This window comes from Perca fluviatilis, chromosome 15 (assembly GCF_010015445.1).
Source record: "Perca fluviatilis chromosome 15, GENO_Pfluv_1.0, whole genome shotgun sequence".
Taxonomy (NCBI): Eukaryota; Metazoa; Chordata; class Actinopteri; order Perciformes; family Percidae; genus Perca; species Perca fluviatilis.
The window spans coordinates 28,908,736-28,926,864 of record NC_053126.1 but is presented as its reverse complement, the minus strand read 5'-3'; the positions used below and the strand labels follow the sequence as shown (position 1 = coordinate 28,926,864).

General features: G+C 39.4%; 2 protein-coding genes across 2 annotated transcripts in view; both read right to left on the bottom strand.

Annotated features, from left to right (window-relative positions):
* Nucleotides 1-10,807, bottom strand: part of abat (4-aminobutyrate aminotransferase) — a 37,893-nt gene extending 27,086 nt beyond the window's left edge. The window contains exons 1-2 of the mRNA XM_039823660.1: nucleotides 10,656-10,807; nucleotides 1,322-1,469 (exon numbers count right to left, since the gene is read on the bottom strand). Of these exons, the coding sequence (XP_039679594.1) occupies nucleotides 1,322-1,391 (70 nt within the window). The 5' untranslated portion in view covers nucleotides 1,392-1,469; nucleotides 10,656-10,807. The remainder of the gene's footprint in view (nucleotides 1-1,321; nucleotides 1,470-10,655) is intronic.
* Nucleotides 10,808-10,935: 128 nt separating this feature from the next.
* The window catches only part of mettl22 (methyltransferase like 22), a 29,012-nt gene continuing 21,818 nt past the window's right edge, over nucleotides 10,936-18,129 (bottom strand). Inside the window, exon 12 of the mRNA XM_039823661.1 lies at nucleotides 10,936-12,061. Within this exon, the coding sequence (XP_039679595.1) occupies nucleotides 12,008-12,061 (54 nt within the window). The 3' untranslated portion in view covers nucleotides 10,936-12,007. The remainder of the gene's footprint in view (nucleotides 12,062-18,129) is intronic.

The window sequence follows — 18,129 nt, the reverse complement described above, 5'->3', positions numbered from 1 at the left end:
GGGGCTGCCTCATGTCTGAACGCAACGTGAGGCTCGAACATGTTCGGCTAAATCTCTCTGACGTTTCTAGCCACCTTGATGCACACTGCTCTTTTAATGGTCTGCTGATAGAAAACAGCTGAGTTGCATATTAAGTACTGTTGGGCCTTTTGTAAGTAATGTAGGGTACAACAGTTCTGGAAAAAGGCTGCAAGCAGCACTACAGGAGGCCAAGCAACGGGCACTGCACTGGTCCGTCCTAATTACCCCCAAATTCTCAGACTGAGAGGCTTGATAAATATGGCCCACTGACATTAAGCTAAGCTGTATATCACTCCGGTTACCATACGGTAAATCTGAGCCGCACAGACTGGCCTATTGATGATTGACAGGCGAGAAGACCTTTGAGACATGACTCTTGAGTTAGCAGTCTCTGAGAAGCATGCACGTGTATTGATTACCACATCCTACTAGGTCAGTCTAACATTTACACCGATTGCATAATGCTGCCATTACTATTACTATCATTGTTTTGTAACCCTGGGAAACATCAGACATAATATAATGGCTCTATATTAAATATATATATATATATATATATTAAATTTAATTGAAAATGTATCAAAATGACAAATACTCAAGTTCACTTCTAACCAAAAAGTTTGAAATCAGCTGTAGGGCTAAGAGCTACATTGAAAATCAGGCATAAGCACAATTCTTTGCATTAAAAAAGAATCTGAGGCCACAGGGAGGAGTAAACCTCTATATATGGGCGCCCGATCTACCAACTGAGCTATCCGGGCGCCCATATATAGAGGTTTACTGCTCGACGCAGTGGGGCCCGGGTTCGACTCCGACCCGCGGCCCTTTGCTGCATGTCATTCCCCGTTCTCTCTCCTGTTTCATTTCTTCTGCTGTCCTATCAAAATAAAGGTTGAAAATGCCCCAAAAAAAGAATCTAAAAAAAAAAAATCTGAGGTTATATATATCACCGATGATCTCAGACTCTGCGGTTACTTGATTATCTTTATCACACAGACTTTAGGTATAATTCAGGAAGTTAAAAGGGCACGTAGGTGGCCTTAACAGCCGGTTTTAAGTAAACAATTTGAACAAACGTTGTAAAACGGTTGAAGGACCGAAGGAGACAAAAGGCAATTCATTACAACAGCAAACTAAGTCCTGAAGCATTTAGTAAAGGAATCGGATGCACGCTGATCTACAACAACTTCTAGGGCTAACCTGCAAGAGGACATTCGTAGCAAAGTTTACATGTCATTACCTGGTGAAACGGTGCCTAAAGAATGGATTTCAAAAGAAGTTGTAAGTTTGCGGGGTTTACCTGGAGCACTGAGCCATAAGTTTTTCTGCAGGGAGAGAGCAAAGTGGCGGCTGATCAAGGAGGACGCCATGACCAAACTGTCAACAGACGGGATAAAGTGCGAGAGAGAGGCAGCACTCGCCCTCAGGGTCTAACTTCACCAAGTCACCTACAGAGAGAGAGAGAGAGAGAGAGAGAGAGGATTAATGAGACTTATATATGAAGTGGAGAAGTCCACCGACTAAACAAATTCAATTTCTTTCGCAATCTTGGTTACTCCGTTACAGCTAACTAGAAAACAGGAAAGGACTGGAAATGTATTATGGAAGCCCATTGGGAACTTAAAGGTGCAGTAGGTAAGACTAACTTTTAGGGCTGCTCGATTATGGAAAAAAATATAATCGCGATTATTTTGGTCAATATTGAAATCACGATAATTTAACACGATTACTCGTTGACTTTTGGAAAGATGTTGCAATTATTGAACTTAAAAAACAGTGGAAAAAGTTAAATAAATCAACAGCAAAAAAACAAACTGTGAAATGTGCCTTTATTTTTTCCTTCAGAACACAAGAGAAAATAAGAGTTTACTTGCAAAACGTAAATGAGCTAAATAATTGTTTTTCTCGATTATTCTGTTTTTGTGATCATTGGGAGCCAAAATCATAATCACGATTACATTTCGATTAATTGCACAGCCCTACTAACTTTCTGTCATATTTGCTGAAACCGCCCCTATGTTCGAGTAGAACTACATGAAACAGTTAATTTGAATAATAATAAAGGCACCACCTACAGCCTGTAGTGCGATTTGCAAAAACCCACCGCTCCCTGTTCAGATGCACCAATCAGGGCCAGGGGGGTGTCTACCTGCGTGTCAATCACTTCTCATGCACACGCATTAATTCTCCCTTGTGGGGGGCGGGGCTTAGGAGACCATTTGGGGCTTTAGCAGAAAGAGGGGAGGGACTGAGAAGTTGTCGATGTTCAAGTTTTTTGCCTAAGTCCTGGATCTTCGCAATCCTACCTACGGCACCTTTAATAATGTAAACTTAAAAAAAAAAAAAAAGCATTATAATTTTCCACAAATGCACTCGTTTTTGAGTAATACTTACAATCCAAAGACTCTGCTCTACAGTGGACGATATTCAAATGCAACAGCGGCCCAAGTCCTTGCATTTAAATTGACACGCTCTTTTAGTCTCAACATGGAAACAAAAAATGGAATCTGTCAGTCCTCTCATCAAGGCGGGTCTTCAGTTAGGACCTCACTTTCTTACTCTCGTCCATCTCTGACGGGTAAGTTGCTTTCTAAAGTTTGCGCAGATACCGTCAATATGTTCAACCAAGGGTTAAGACATTAGTTAATTACAGTATTTATTAAAGGGTTTATTTCATAGAGTGTAAAATTAGCAGACAGAGCATCCGGTTCGGCGAAGTGCTGCAAATGCGGAAGTGCCTTAAACCTGCGTTCTATCCGAATTCCAGCAGGGGGAGACATTTACGGTTGCAAAAGGAGTTTGGTTTCTGTAGAAGTCTACGAGAAAGTAACCCACTTATCGCTCGATTTATTACCTCAGTAAATATTTTCATCATGAGTTTAAGGTCTCAATCGCTAGTTTTAAGTCTTCTGCAACACAGAATGATGTTCATTTTTTGAATTATGGTCTCGTTGATTTTAAAATTGGCGATAAAGCAGGGGGGGTGTTTTAGGGCGTGGCTATGATGTGATTGCCAGTGAAAGTGTTTTAACGTAACGTAGAGTGTAAGCAGCTCCTCCCTACTAAAATCGTCACATCCTGCGCCCGTAACGGCAACCTCGACGACTCATAGCAGCTCTCCACAAACCAACGGGTGACGTCACACATGCTATGTCCATTAATATTATACAATATATGGTTTATTTACATTCTCATGCTAAGGCAGCTAGACCTGGTTCAAGTTAATAGCTTGCGATTTCAGAAGAGTAAGACACGAGCATTTAAATCCCTTATCAACCTGACTTTGCTAAACATAAGCCACTGCCTGTTTCAGTGTTACAACTTAAGCAACTCTAGGGGGTCTACGGTCTTTGAATTAAGTTTAACATTATATAGTACATTCTTTCATTAGTTAATAGGTTTGTAATGTGTCGGTATGTAGAGCTTTTAAGATACATGTGTATGTTGAAGTACAAGTGCTGTATTGGTTTGCCCTCTTACGGACATAATGTGCAGAAATAGCCCACATTTTTCCAATATATTCAAGCGTCATTTTTAACTATTTATATAACAAGGGACTTTGGCAAGATTAATGATAATATTTGATGTAAGAGAAAAATGGGCACAGTGAGGCAAAGAAATGGATGGACTGTGTGCTCTCTTTTCTGTTCCAAGCGGTTATGTAATACTGGCAACAAGAACAGGATAACTCCAGCTATATCTGCATTTACACAGCGAGGGAAACCCTGGTCTTTTACCCTCACACACACACACACACACACACACGCACGCATGCACGCACGCAAACAAACACATGCATGCCCTCACCGAGCTGGTTTCTTGGCAACAGCTCATGAACTGGATGAAACTGGTTTGGACTGTGAGGGTTACACAAGACTGCATCTTGAAATGTCCGGGAGGGTTGAGGTACGTAAACTAAAGTGATGGAGGACGGCTGAAGGGACACAGTTTGAACTGGGACAAGCTGGAATCTGAACACAAGGGGGGCCAATAATGGAATACTTGAGCTGGGAGTCTGGAATCAAAGTGGATTTCTAATGCTGTGTTCAAAGTTTCAGCGGTCCTAACCATAGATATGTTATGAATGAACCTGTGACATATATTCGCATGAATCATTCAAGTTTTGAAATACAGTGAGGGAGGGAAGGTTAGCCTTGCCTGGCTATAAATGACTGGGGCTGCTGGGTTAGCGGCAGGGTGTTGGATACCAGACTTTATCTACTGTGCTGGCTCAATGGGTTTGAGTAGGCACGTCCTGATTAGCTGGCTACATTTATGCAAAGTTCAGTTGGTGAACGCATGCTCGGGATTGAAGAGGAATATTAACCATAAGAGTATCCAGTAGAGGGCTTGACTTTGCTTATAGTACTAGGGTTATAAAAGTATATGTCCACATATACCAAAATGATCTTTTTTTCCCCTGTCTTCGCTTGGAACCGTGTAAAAAAAAAAAAGAAGAAGAAAAGTGCGTCCAAACTCAACCCGCTACTTCATATTCCAGGCCTATAGGTGGCGCCGTTTCTGCTACAGAAATTCACCAAAAACGGAGAAGAAGAGCATGTTCTTCACTTCAACTTCCATTCATAACATGAGTAGACTTTAATAACTTTCACCACTGCTCATTTCATAAAGTCCACCGCAAGAAAACGTGTCTTTGCTTCCATTGTATGATGTGCTGTTGGACTGCTTTTTATTTTGCAGTCCTGTCTGCCATCGGACAGCGCGCTAGCCTACTACCATCTCAAACACACATATCGAGACTTAAAGGACTCATGTGTCCACAGGACTTTCTGGATGTATAAACAGAACATACTGACTAATTAATACTTTTACTATCACCGAGTGCCATTTTTGCTTCATTATAAGTTCTCTTTCAAATCAAAGATCTTCAGATTAAAAGTGGAAAGTCTTCTTTTTGCAACTTTATTTATACATTTGTCGTCAATCGCAAATCAAAAGGTGACACCCAGGCAAGAGCAGCGTTCCATGTTTAACACTTGTTTTTTTTTTTTTTCCTGTCTTTGGCTAAACCAACTCATGACCAAGCACTGGGACCCAAACACAAATCTGGAGTCCCCTGAAGTGTGAAACACAACGGCAACTCACAAAAGAACTTGTGAAACTTATGGTGCGTTCTTTTTGTCCACCGAAGTCGTTTTACGAGTCGTTTTCCGGAGTTACGACCAGGAAGTTGCAAAAAGAACGCCCCCGAGGTCGTATTTACGACTCGTCAAGTCGTCTGAACTCAGAGGACCCCGAGCTCACTTTCAAAGATGGCTACGTCGTGCATCACACGTAGTAAACATTGTGGTTATCTACAATTTTAAGCACTTTTGTCTTTGTTGTAACCAAATGAAGAAGTCGTACACATAGCGCTGTATACTGCTACCTATAGGCATGTCACTACAGTCTTATTAGGAGTTAAACATAGCGCTGTATACTGCTACCTATAGGCATGTCTCTACAGTCTTATTAGGGGTTAAACATAGCGCTGTATACTGCTACCTATAGGCATGTCTCTACAGTCTTATTAGGGGTTAAACATAGCGCTGTATACTTCTACCTATAGGCATGTCTCTACAGTCTTATTAGGGGTTAAACATAGCGCTGTATACTGCTACCTATAGGCATGTCTCTACAGTCTTATTAGGGGTTAAACAGCTGTATGCGTGTATACTGCTACCTATAGGCATGTCTCTACAGTCTTATTAGGAGTTAAACATAGCGCTGTATACTGCTACCTATAGGCATGTCGCTACAGTCTTATTATAGGGTTAAACATAGCGCTGTATACTGCTACCTATAGGCATGTCTCTACAGTCTTATTAGGAGTTAAACATAGCGCTGTATACTGCTACCTATAGGCATGTCGCTACAGTCTTATTAGGAGTTAAACATAGCGCTGTATACTGCTACCTATAGGCATGTCTCTACAGTCTTATTAGGAGTTAAACATAGCGCTGTATACTGCTACCTATAGGCATGTCTCTACAGTCTTATTAGGGGTTAAACATAGCGCTGTATACTGCTACCTATAGGCATGTCTCTACAGTCTTATTAGGAGTTAAACATAGCGCTGTATACTGCTACCTATAGGCATGTCTCTACAGTCTTATTAGGAGTTAAACATAGCGCTGTATACTGCTACCTATAGGCATGTCTCTACAGTCTTATTAGGAGTTAAACATAGCGCTGTATACTGCTACCTATAGGCATGTCGCTACAGTCTTATTAGGGGTTAAACATAGCGCTGTATACTGCTACCTATAGGCATGTCGCTACAGTCTTATTAGGAGTTAAACATAGCGCTGTATACTGCTACCTATAGGCATGTCGCTACAGTCTTATTAGGAGTTAAATACCGCCTGATTAGTTATTTTGTAGCTTGTGCAGCTGAAATTGGCTAGAGACGCTCGGTTGCTATATGACAACAATGGCTTTAAGCCGAGTCTTGAGCAGAAAGCAGAGCAGTAGCCTAACGTTAACATTAATCTAAACGTAATTTTCATGTATCAAACTGTGAAATATATGTGTGTAATATGTCAATAACTGGGTGAATAGAATCCTAAATGTTACTAAAAATGTTACAAAAATCCATCTTTTCTCCGACTCGTAGTATTGTGTGACAAAAAGAACGCAACAACCCCGCGGTTATTCGTTTTTCGACACGGATGTGACGTCACGCTCGAGCTACTAGTCGCGATTACAAGACAAAAAGAACGCACCATTAAACCAGATAAGAGCACGTGTTGGAAAAGGGATTCCTCCTGGCTGATTGGATGCATCGTCTGTCCGTCTGGAGACGCACAACTACTTCTTCATGGCTGGCTTTGGGGCAGACTGGCACCGAGCTGCCTCTCACAGGTCGGGGGGGAATACTGCAGTGTCGATAAATTACTTTATAAATGTAGAGAGTTAATACTTAATGTCAGTGGTTAATCATTTTGTAACATCTACAAACATTGTGAGAATGCTTTTTATGAAGTTATAACTAATACTTACAGTATATAGGGCTGGGCAATATATCAATATTATATCGATATCGTGATATGAGACTAGATATCGTCTTAGATTTTGGATATCGGAATATCGTGATATGACATAAGTGTTATACACACACACACACACACAGTATATACTGTATATAGTATTAAAAATATAAAATATTGGTTGTCCTTTGGTTGCCCTTTGGTTGTGGTTTGGTTCTACTTTGGTTCTGGTATGGTTCTGGTATGGTTCTGGTATGGTTCTGGTATGGTTCTGCTTTGGTTCTCGTATGGTTCTGCTTTGGTTCTCGTATGGTTCTGCTTTGGTTGTCCTTTGGTTGTGATTTGGTCCTACTTTGGTTCTGGTATGGTTCTGCTTTGGTTCTGGTATGGTTCTGCTTTGGTTGTGGTTTGGTTCTGTTTTGGTGGTCCTTTGGTTCTGTTAGCTTTGTTTTCCCCTGGCTAAACCACTGATAGTTACTGAAATACACGTTTCATCATATTTGTAAGTATTTTTAATATGGATTAAATAAACTGGTTTTAATTTAACTAGGGCTAGGGCTGCTATTCCCTAGAGGGAACCAAGTTCTGAACAGAGTTCAAATGCAACTGGTTCTGGTTCTGCTGAGTGAAAGCTCTGCTGATTGATGATGCCGCTGCATGAAGTGTGCAGCTGCAGTTATTAAGCTTGGACAGAGGTGACACACTCTTCTTCCTGACTAACAATGCGCTATTTTAAAGTGCTGATGAAAAGATGCACGATAGACACATGGCAACAGATTGCCTAAAACGCTTCGAGATGTTAAGATGGTTAGTGCGAGGTTACTTTTGATTTAAAAACCATTGCACTGTATGCAGAATTTACAACATTTTGAAAACATTGTGGTTTGCATAGTCGTGTGGTTGAATCCACTGCTGTTGATGTAGAGGTTAAGATTTTTGTTAGCCTGGAACCAGACCAACCTGCCTATAGCTCATGTTTTATTTCCTCCGGCAGAGAGTGATGCTAGGCTACAAGCTAGTTGCTTTTAGTCTGAGGCCACGCCCCTTCATTTGAATATAATAACTGAAAATAAATAGAGGGAAATAAATCAGTGTCATTATGAAAAGAAATTCCACTGAAATAATAAAAGCAGTCATTTAAAAAAAGTAATTATTAATTAAAAGTATTATACATTTATTTATTGAATATTGACTCATTTATATATATATATATATATATATATATATATATATATATATATATATATATATATATATATATATATATATATATATATATTAACATTTATTTATAGGGTGCAAAATTAACTATTTTGTCCATCAGCCAAATGGCTAGTGACTGTTCAAATTGGACCAGCCACTCAGTAGATTACCATTGTTTCTTTGGCTGGAGAGTCAGCCACTTGCATATTTTACCAGCATTTGGCTGGTTGATGCTGCTAATTTTTTATTTTTTTTGCCTCATGTATTTATTTCAGGATGTATTTTATACACATATTCTATATATGTTTTTTTTTAAGTGAATAAAATGGCATTCCATGCTAAAGCCCAGCAGTTGACCAGCTGCTGTAAGCACTACCGCATCTGTCTGTCAGCCAGGAGGAGATAAACTCACACCAACACATTGAGCCGTTGGAGACTGGCTGCAGAATATCATTTATGCTTTTCAGACTTGTAAACAGGATGTTGTTTGTTCAGTGTTTTTCTCGTCTGTGGTCTTCTAAAAAATCTGGTTCCGACTAGATCTGGCTGGTTCACACACACAAACACACACACACACACACACACACACATGCACACACACACACAGAGCACGGGTTATTACAGTTATGGATTTTATAGCTCGGTTAGTGTGTTTACCGACCTATTACTATGTTACTGTGTTCCCTGACATGGACGCTGCATCCCGATGCTCCGATTGCGATCAAGCCAGCAAACACTCAGATCTCCGTGGTCAAATCAGCCGACGCTGAAATTGTAGTGCACTCATATACTAGTAGTTTCGGTAAATGCAGTTTAAACGGCGCAGAGCGACTGTTTTAGCAAAGTGAGCGACAAGAAAAACATGGGACTACTTCCGGTTTTCAAAATAAGGTGTTAAGAACGTTTATATAAAGTACACATACAAATAAGATTATTTGATTATATTAACATGAAATAAAAAACAAACATTTTTACTGTATACATTTTTTGATTTTACAAAGTAATTGTCCCACATTTCTACTGTAAAATGACTTCAAAATCTGAAATTGTAGGTGCAATAAAACAACGTTGCTCCATAATTACAGACAATGGCTGATATATTTGAGTACAGGACATCTCGGACTACACCCTTACTGAAAATCAAACATTTTGACTGTATAATTTTGGAGATTTTTTAAAGTAAAATCCCATGCCTCTACCGTTAAATGACTAAAAAATATGAAACCAGAATATACTACACCAGAATACTTGCATGTTGGGATGACAGTTATCCTTCTTTGTTTATCACAGTCTCTAACAAAAGTAGCTTTTTGCTATTATCTGCAGCACGCTACTCCCACATGTCCTTGTATATCTACTTTCCCTTGCTCATTTCCCGGTATCTGCCCACTGGCAGCTGACAGGTTCATATTAAGTAAAGACTTTTCATTTTGATGATTAGCAACCAAACAAAATCTAAATTTAAAAACTGTGACTAGTTTTTTTTGTTGTATGTTTGTATTTTGTATTGTACCCTAACTATTAACCATTACAATGGAATACAGCATAAATCAAGTGGTTTTCCTGTGGTGTTGGTAATGTTAATTAAAGTAAAAAAAAATTGATTTCCAGTAAGGGTGTAGTCAAAGATGTCCTGTACTGAAATATATCGGTCATTGTGTGGAATTATGGAGTCTTTTTATACCACCTCCAGTTTCATATTTTTAGTCATTTTATTGTAGAAATGTGGGACTTTACTTCCAAAAATCTCTAGATTTTTACAACACAAAGGTTTCATTTTCAGTATAGATGTAGTTAGTGATGCCGTTCATTCAAATATATCAGTCATTTATCTGGAATTATGGAGCAGTCTTTTTATATGACCTTATTTAATTGTTTTAGGAATGGGATTTTACTTTGAAAATCTCCATATTTATATAGTAATATTGTTTGATTTTCAGTAAGGGTGTAGTCAGAGATGTCCTGTACTCAAATATATCGGTCATTGTCTGGAATTATGGAGCAGTGTCGTTTTATTGCACCTACAATTTCAGATTTTAAGTCATTTTATGGTAGAAATGTGTGACAATTACTTAAAATGTATACAGTCAACATTTTCGTTTTTATTTCTTGTAAATATAATCCAATAATCTTATTTTTATGTGTACTTTATATATAAACTTTCTTAACACATTTTGAAAACCGGAAGCAGTTCCATGTGTATCTTACCCATAGACTGTATAGTCTATGATCCCGCTACCTTTGCTTAGACCGTCGATCGATCTGCATTTACCAAAAATACTGGTATATGAGTGCACTACAATTTCAGCGTCGGCTGATTTTGAACACAGTATGCTCCGACGGGTCAGCGGCCGTCGCTGCGCCCTGACAGCGGCTCTGGCTGCAGACACGCCGCTTCACAAAGCTCCGTGTGCGGCTGAGAGAGGCTCGGAGGCCACTTACCGAAGGTCCAGAGGCGGCAGCACGATCCGATCCCCGCAGCGAAGGACTGATGAACGGCGGCAACGTGGGTGTGTGTCGGTCTGCTGTCTGTGCGTCTCATGGATACATAACGAGACGGTCCGTCTCTGGTCTTCTCGCCTTCTTCAGTTGTATTGGCGGGCTACAAACCAACGTCAAGGTGCATGTCGCCACCTACTGTACCGGAGTGTGTGATAACACCCAGCTACACAGCTATACCAAAGCCGGTCTACGGATATATTAGAAGTTCTTTGGCTATACATTACATATCACGACTTTATACATTACATATATCCCTACTTTATACATTACATATCACTACTTTATACATTACATATATCCCTACTTTATACATTACATATCACTACTTTATACATTACATATCACTACTTTAGAAACGCTGCTGCTGCTGTTGATAATAACCGCTATGGGCTGTTTTGTAAATTAAATTAGATATGTAGCCTTTACCAGAATATGTTGTGTTTTTATTTAGTTTTACCTATTCTGATACAACCTCAAAATAAAATTATGAACCTGAAAATTAGCATAATATAGGCGTTTTTTTAGCTTTTATATTCTCTTAATTTGTCCAAATTGGGGTTAGAGTATGCTGAGAGAACTATTCTTTTCTTTAATACGGTTTTTATGTGATTTTTTTTCTTACATTTTTCAAAAATAAGCGTTGATTAGCATGACAATTTATTAATATAAAAAAAATAAAAAATGTTTCGGTCCCTCTGGACTCTCGCCAAGAGTGCCGTGCGATGTTTGCAGCCAGAATAAAAATGGCAAGCACATTGATGTACAGCAATATTTTATTTGACCTTGTTTCTTATCAGACATACAAACATCTATACACACCACACACACACACACACACACACACACACACACACCTCTGTTTGGTAGCGTCTGCGGCTCAGAAGGTAGAGCGGCTCGTCCTTTAATCAAAAGGTTGCCGGTTCCTTGTCCTTGAGCAGAACGCTGAACCCCAAGTTGCCCCCCCCCCCCACCCCCCCGGTGGCAGGCAGCGCCTTGCATGGCGGCTCCACTCCCGTCAGGGGATGAATGGGTGTGTGAACGGGCGAATGAGATGAAAAATCATGTCAGAACGCATGAATCAGGTACCAAAAATGTATTATTCTACATCGACGCACGCAACATTTTTTAAAACTCTCTGATGAACTCGTTATGTCAAATAAATAGCCTGTTTCTGTCTTGAATTTACTAACTTATATAGGTGCTTATGTAAGAGCTGGGGTCACTTCTGGGGAGAGTTTAGCGTTTGCATTATCCCAGATGTCAGTCCAGGTCAAGATAAAAACGGCTCCGAATCAGACCGCGCTCGGTTCCAGTGGGACTGGAGTGGAGGTGACCTTCCACAGCTCCTGAAAGAAAAAAAATAAATAATGAAAGATTGGTAATGGATTGCCTTGTACTTGCACTTTCCGTGTTTAATCGCATAATTTAACACAAGGTGCACACAGGCTGTGCCATGAAAGAAGCGTGTTAGCAGAGCAGCAGCTTCAGTCCTACGTCTGTCTTCTCAGAATGCGTTTAGACACAGTACAAATGTACTGTCCCGATAAATTAAAGGTCCCATGACATGGTGCTCTTTGGATGCTTTTATATAGACCTTAGTGGTCCCCTAATACTGTATCTGAAGTCTCTTTTATATAGACCTTAGTGGTCCCCTAATACTGTATCTGAAGTCTCTTTTATATAGACCTTAGTGGTCCCCTAATACTGTATCTGAAGTCTCTTTTATATAGACCTTAGTGGTCCCCTAATACTGTATCTGAAGTCTCTTTTATATAGACCTTAGTGGTCCCCTAATACTGTATCTGAAGTCTCTTTTATATAGACCTTAGTGGTCCCCTAATACTGTATCTGAAGTCTCTTTTATATAGACCTTAGTGGTCCCCTAATACTGTATCTGAAGTCTCTTTTATATAGACCTTAGTGGTCCCCTAATACTGTATCTGAAGTCTCTTTTATATAGGCCTTAGTGGTCTCCTAATACTGTATCTGAAGTCTCTTTTATATAGACCTTAGTGGTCCCCTAATACTGTATCTGAAGTCTCTTTCCCGAAATTCAGCCTTGGTGCAGAATTACAGCCACTAAAGCCAGTCCCACAATAAGCTTTCCTTAGGATGTGCCATTTCTGTGTCTGTAGCTTTAAATGCTATTGAGGAGGAGAGAGGGGGAGGGGCAAGGTGGAGGGTGGGGGTGTGGCCTTGGCCAGCTTGCGGCCACGGTTGTAGCTCTATTTTCTCATGGGCGGGCCAAATTCTCTGGGCGGGCAAAGCAGAGAAAGGGGAGGTAACCTTTCCCCTTATGACATCATCAAGGGAAGATTCCAGATCGGCCCATCTGAGCTTTCATTTTCTCAAAGGCAGATAAGTTTCATAAGTTAAGTTAAGGATACGTTTTTTTTTTATTGGTACAGTGCTGTTTTCATGTAAAATGAACAGAATAGCAGCTTTTTCAGTTTAGTGTTAACGATTAGGATTTTTACTTGAGCCTGTCACCTAAAATGTCACGTACACGTTCCTGATGTCACTGTAAGACTTTTTGCTGCCGAAGCTAATGAAGCATTTGTGAATATGAAAGTCTTCCCCGACGCTGGGACTGCCATATCCCTAAAAACGGTTTATGCGGACCATTTGAGAAGCACAAGAGCTGCGTGGCTCTGTGTTGCTGCAACACCGCGGCGACAAAAATCCGTCCGGTTGCAAATTTCTCTGCTAAACTTGATTCTGCCGCTCGAAGCATTAAATACGCCCTGTTCCACATTCTGTGTCACACATTTTGTGGGAACAGAATGAAAAGCTCTATCTATCTGTGGCCAGGTACCTTAGATATTACTACTCTGTTAGATTGCAAAATGTCACTCTAACAGATGCACTGTTCTTAAAGGTGCAATATGTAATATTGTGTGTAATACTGGCAGCTAGCGGTTAAAATAGTTACTGCAGTACAAATTCAAAATACTGGAGAGTCGTTTCCCCCGCCCCCTCCTGCCCAGACTCGAAGTTCACGGGGGTTGCCAGGCTGAGACCGCAGCATTCACAACAATGTTGATAGATGCTTTTCTCACATAGCCAGACATTACTCCACAGCACAGCAGAGTAGATGCTAGTCTCACATAGCCAGACATTACTCCACAGCACAGCGTAGCTAACGTTAGATTCTGGCTATATTGACAGTCATAAAAGCCCGTGCTCATTCGGGGCTCTGTAACCAACTGACAGACACACCTTTTCGGTTTAAAATTACAGTATGAACCGCTAAAAACACAACAACCTCACCGTCCTCTCCACACGCCAGGCAGGCACACTTCCTCGGCTTAGAATTACAATACGAAACGCTAAATATACCACTACCTTGCCGACGGAACACACTTCATTGGCTTAGAATTACGGCAACAATCGCTAAACACACTGCAAACTCACAGTCCTCTCTTTCCGATTTACTAGTGATTGGTCGTTCGCGAATGAGTCGGCTCTAAGAGCCGGCTCTTGTAGGTGAATGAGGGGAGCTGGCTCGCATATCCGAAGAGCCGACTCTATTTTTAAAAATATAGCCTATAGAAATTAAATCATTATGCAATAATGAAATAATGAGTGAATTTTATTTTATTTAAAATAATTGACTAATTCAAAGAACAAAAAAATAATTATATATAGGCACACATTAGTTTTGACTGTCTGATCAGCCTCACATTCTGTTCCTGTCAATCATACACAAGGTGTCAACCAATTATACGGCATGAGAGAGGGGCCGAGCCTACACACACACACACACACACACACACACACACACACACACACACACACACACACACACACACACACACACACACACACACACACACACTCTGAGGAGAGGACAGAGGAGAGGAAAAACAGCTCTGAAAACAAAACGGAGAGAAAAAGAGGGACCAGTTTAATCCTTTCAGTTATTTATTTTTCTTTAATATGGGTTCTATTATGTTGTTCAGATTCAGATTGTATTTGTTTTGAATGTTGTTTCTATACATTAAAAAGTTGTAATTTAAATGCAAATGTTTAATAGTATTCTTTTTTCATAACAAATCAATGCATTTTTAAAGAAATTGTGAGACATTGTGAGTATGATTTCATTTAATAATTTAATTAGAAATGTTTTTCACACCTATCATAGTCAAAACATTAATTTTTTTAAAGAGCCGTTTGTGAGCCAAAAGAGCCGGCTCTTTTCAGTGAGCTGAGTCAAACGAGCCGGCTCACGAAAAAGAGCCGGAATGCCCATCACTACGATTTACAGCCCCCCTCTCGTGGTTTAAAATAACTCACCGTTGTCGGCTCCAGCCGCTGAAGAGGCTACATGCTGTAAACAGCCGTGGCCCGCTTGCCTGGTCCCCCGGTAACGTTAGCAGTAAGCAGGGTTAGCATGGCAGCGTTAGCCAGGACCAGTCGGGATCACTTTACTGTCTCAATTGTTTTTGCAAGTAACCAACTCCGGTACTCTAGCTATATAATTCAATGTGAGTACACAAATGTTGAAATGACAAAAAATGCCCCTAGTAGCTGTGATAAATTAGCCTGAAGCTAATGCTTACCGGTTCAGAAGGAAATAAGCCAATTCTGCGTCCTTTTGGGCTCTAAGCTGTCTCCATGTTTCAAATACATCTCCAATATTTACCAGGGGGTTGTTATGTCTCTGGTCACGCAACTGTTAGAAACATGCTCTTTTCTTTTTTTTAGGTCGGGTAGAATCTATCTCCATTGATCCTGTTTGTTTGTTTGCTGCTTTCATGGCTGTACTACCGTTACAGCTGTAGCGCGCTGGGTTTACGTTTTTACAGGTATATCTGGCAACCCGGCCTGGCTGTCAAACTGGGCCGTTGATAACAACACACAGGTCAAAACATAAACATAAATTCCGTCACGGAATGTAAATTTCAAAAAGAAAAATACTGAAATTAGCATTGTTGTCAGAAAAGATAGTATTTCAGTTTAACATGTTTCCTTAATATCTGATGAGGCATTGGTGTCATTTTTGGATTTATTACAGTACAAATATTACATATTGGACCTTTAACCCTGATTTTCTTCTCCACACACCAGTTGACAGAGAGAACTGCAGAGCTACAGGTGGTCTGCATACCACGACCTGACTCTCTTTTTTTTTTTTTTAGGTTAACAGTTCTTCTTCCAGAGACTCTAGCAGTGGCCTGAACCGTGTGGGCTTCTCTGTTGTACCTGATTCTGATGCTGTCCGATTTGGACCTCTGCCATCTCATCTCTCAGTACAAGCAGTAGAGCTCATTTTTCCCTAAACAGAAGGCTATCCAGCCTTTTCTTTCCTCATTTTGCAAAGTTGGGTATGATGAAAAAAACAATTGAGGGACCATAAACACTGGTTCAAAAATGATTTTTTATTTTATTTTTTGGATCAAGACTATTGTCAGGCAGTGTAGTAGCCAAAGCACTACTCATTGAAACTGTAGACTAAGCTTAACAGAGCAGCAAGGCCATAGCGCCACACACACACACACACACACACTCAGAGATAAGAGGTAAACATGAGTTGTGCATGTGGAATTTAGGTTCAGCAATGATTTTGATACAGTTATTACAATGTTACAATTACAGAATGTGATATGGTTTTCATATCAGGTAGCAAATTGGATAGATAGACTTCAAATTAGAAGTACTTAAGTTTGCTCTACTAGGCCTTAAAACTTTATAACTATTGTGTTGCAAATTAAAGATAAAAATACAATAAACAACATATTTTTGTTTAATTCGTCTTAGTTTACTGGTTATACTGAAACCGATACAGGTTGACATGAGATTTCATCCTAAAAGCAGTTCATTTAATATTGTACTCTAGTGAGTTTTTCAGTAAAGCTGCACTAAAGACTTTGCTTTTGTATTTTGAGTTGCTGTATCACAAATAGTTTAAAACTAAATTATTAAGTTGAGGTTGAAAACATTTTAAGTTTGGGGATTTCTTTTCCTTTTAAAGAAATGATTTATTTAACTTTTTGTTGCTTTTATACAGGTTATAAAACCACTGAACACATTATTTATATGTGCTGCGTTTTTGAGTCATGAGCTTATCATGCCTCAAATAGAAGGGATATAGCAGCAATAATAAATAAGGTGCTTAATGTTGATGTGAATGCTTAATGATGTACATTGAGTAATGTACTGAGACAATGGTATACACCTATTCATTTAATACTCTCGTATTTATATGTTTACACAAAAAGTACGATATAATATAAGTTAAAGATAAATCTTATAAACAGTAAAAGATAATACTTTTATACTATAAAGATAATAATAGTATACTTTATATATAGAAGGGATAACAATTCAGTCAGGAAAAGCTTAGAGGAAACAAGAGCTTTAGAGAGATAGAGAAGTGCACTGGATGCCAGTCTATGAGAGACCAGCGAGGAGGAGTCTGCCACGAGACCTTCTGTCTCGGAGCTTTCAGCACACCAACATAAAAAAAAACTTGAATTCAAATGCCTAAAAGTTTAGAAAAAACAAGAAGTTGCCTTCCAGGCCATGTTCCTGCTGGTGCCAGAGAGCTAAATGTACTTTTGAATTAGGATAATGGGTTTCCTATTGATGGATTGTATAGGAGTTCAATTTAACAGTTCCTTTCAATCAGAAGTCAATTATATTTGACCTACTAAGACAAAAAGTTCAACTTTCTTAAGGAGCTATTCATTAAATAACTCTTGTTCACCACAAATTCCTTGATTCTCGTTTTACTATTTTTGTCAGAGCAGCCAAGGCCACTACTTTAAAACAAAATGATGCCTTTATCTGAGGGATATTTAAACGATAGTTTTCCTATTAATTAAGTAAGATGTTTTTTTTTCCAAAAGCTGATGAAAATTGTGAAAATAAAAAAGTAAAAGTGCTAAAAACAATACGGTCCCTGACATCAATAGACTGAGAGTAACGGCTTTATCAAAAGAAAGTCAGACATGGGTTTGAAGTATGATTTTTAAATTTTAAAAAGATGTTAGTTTGAAGTTTGCGGTTACACGATGTTTAGAGATTTCGACAGAAATAACTGTAACCATTGGTATAGTCATAGAAAGAGCAATGGATTATGTGGCTTACATTAGGGGCTAAAATCTACATATAAGACCCACGCACCACACCGCTCGGTCATGATATCTACCATCACATTTAACTTTTGATTGCTTATTACTGATTGCTAAATTGCCAGTAAGTCGTACGTAGGTCTCGAAAGAGGGATCCCATTATTTTGTTTATGGATTATGTTCCACAGCGTGTTGCTTTGGAAAAAGAGGGTGTAGAAATATATTGGGTTTAGAATAGGAATGTCCTGTAGCCTGGGATGGCCTCGCTGTCTCCTCCTGTCTGCCATGTGTGAGATAAGACCGGTTCAAATTTAGTGGAGCAAAAGTGCTCCTGATTT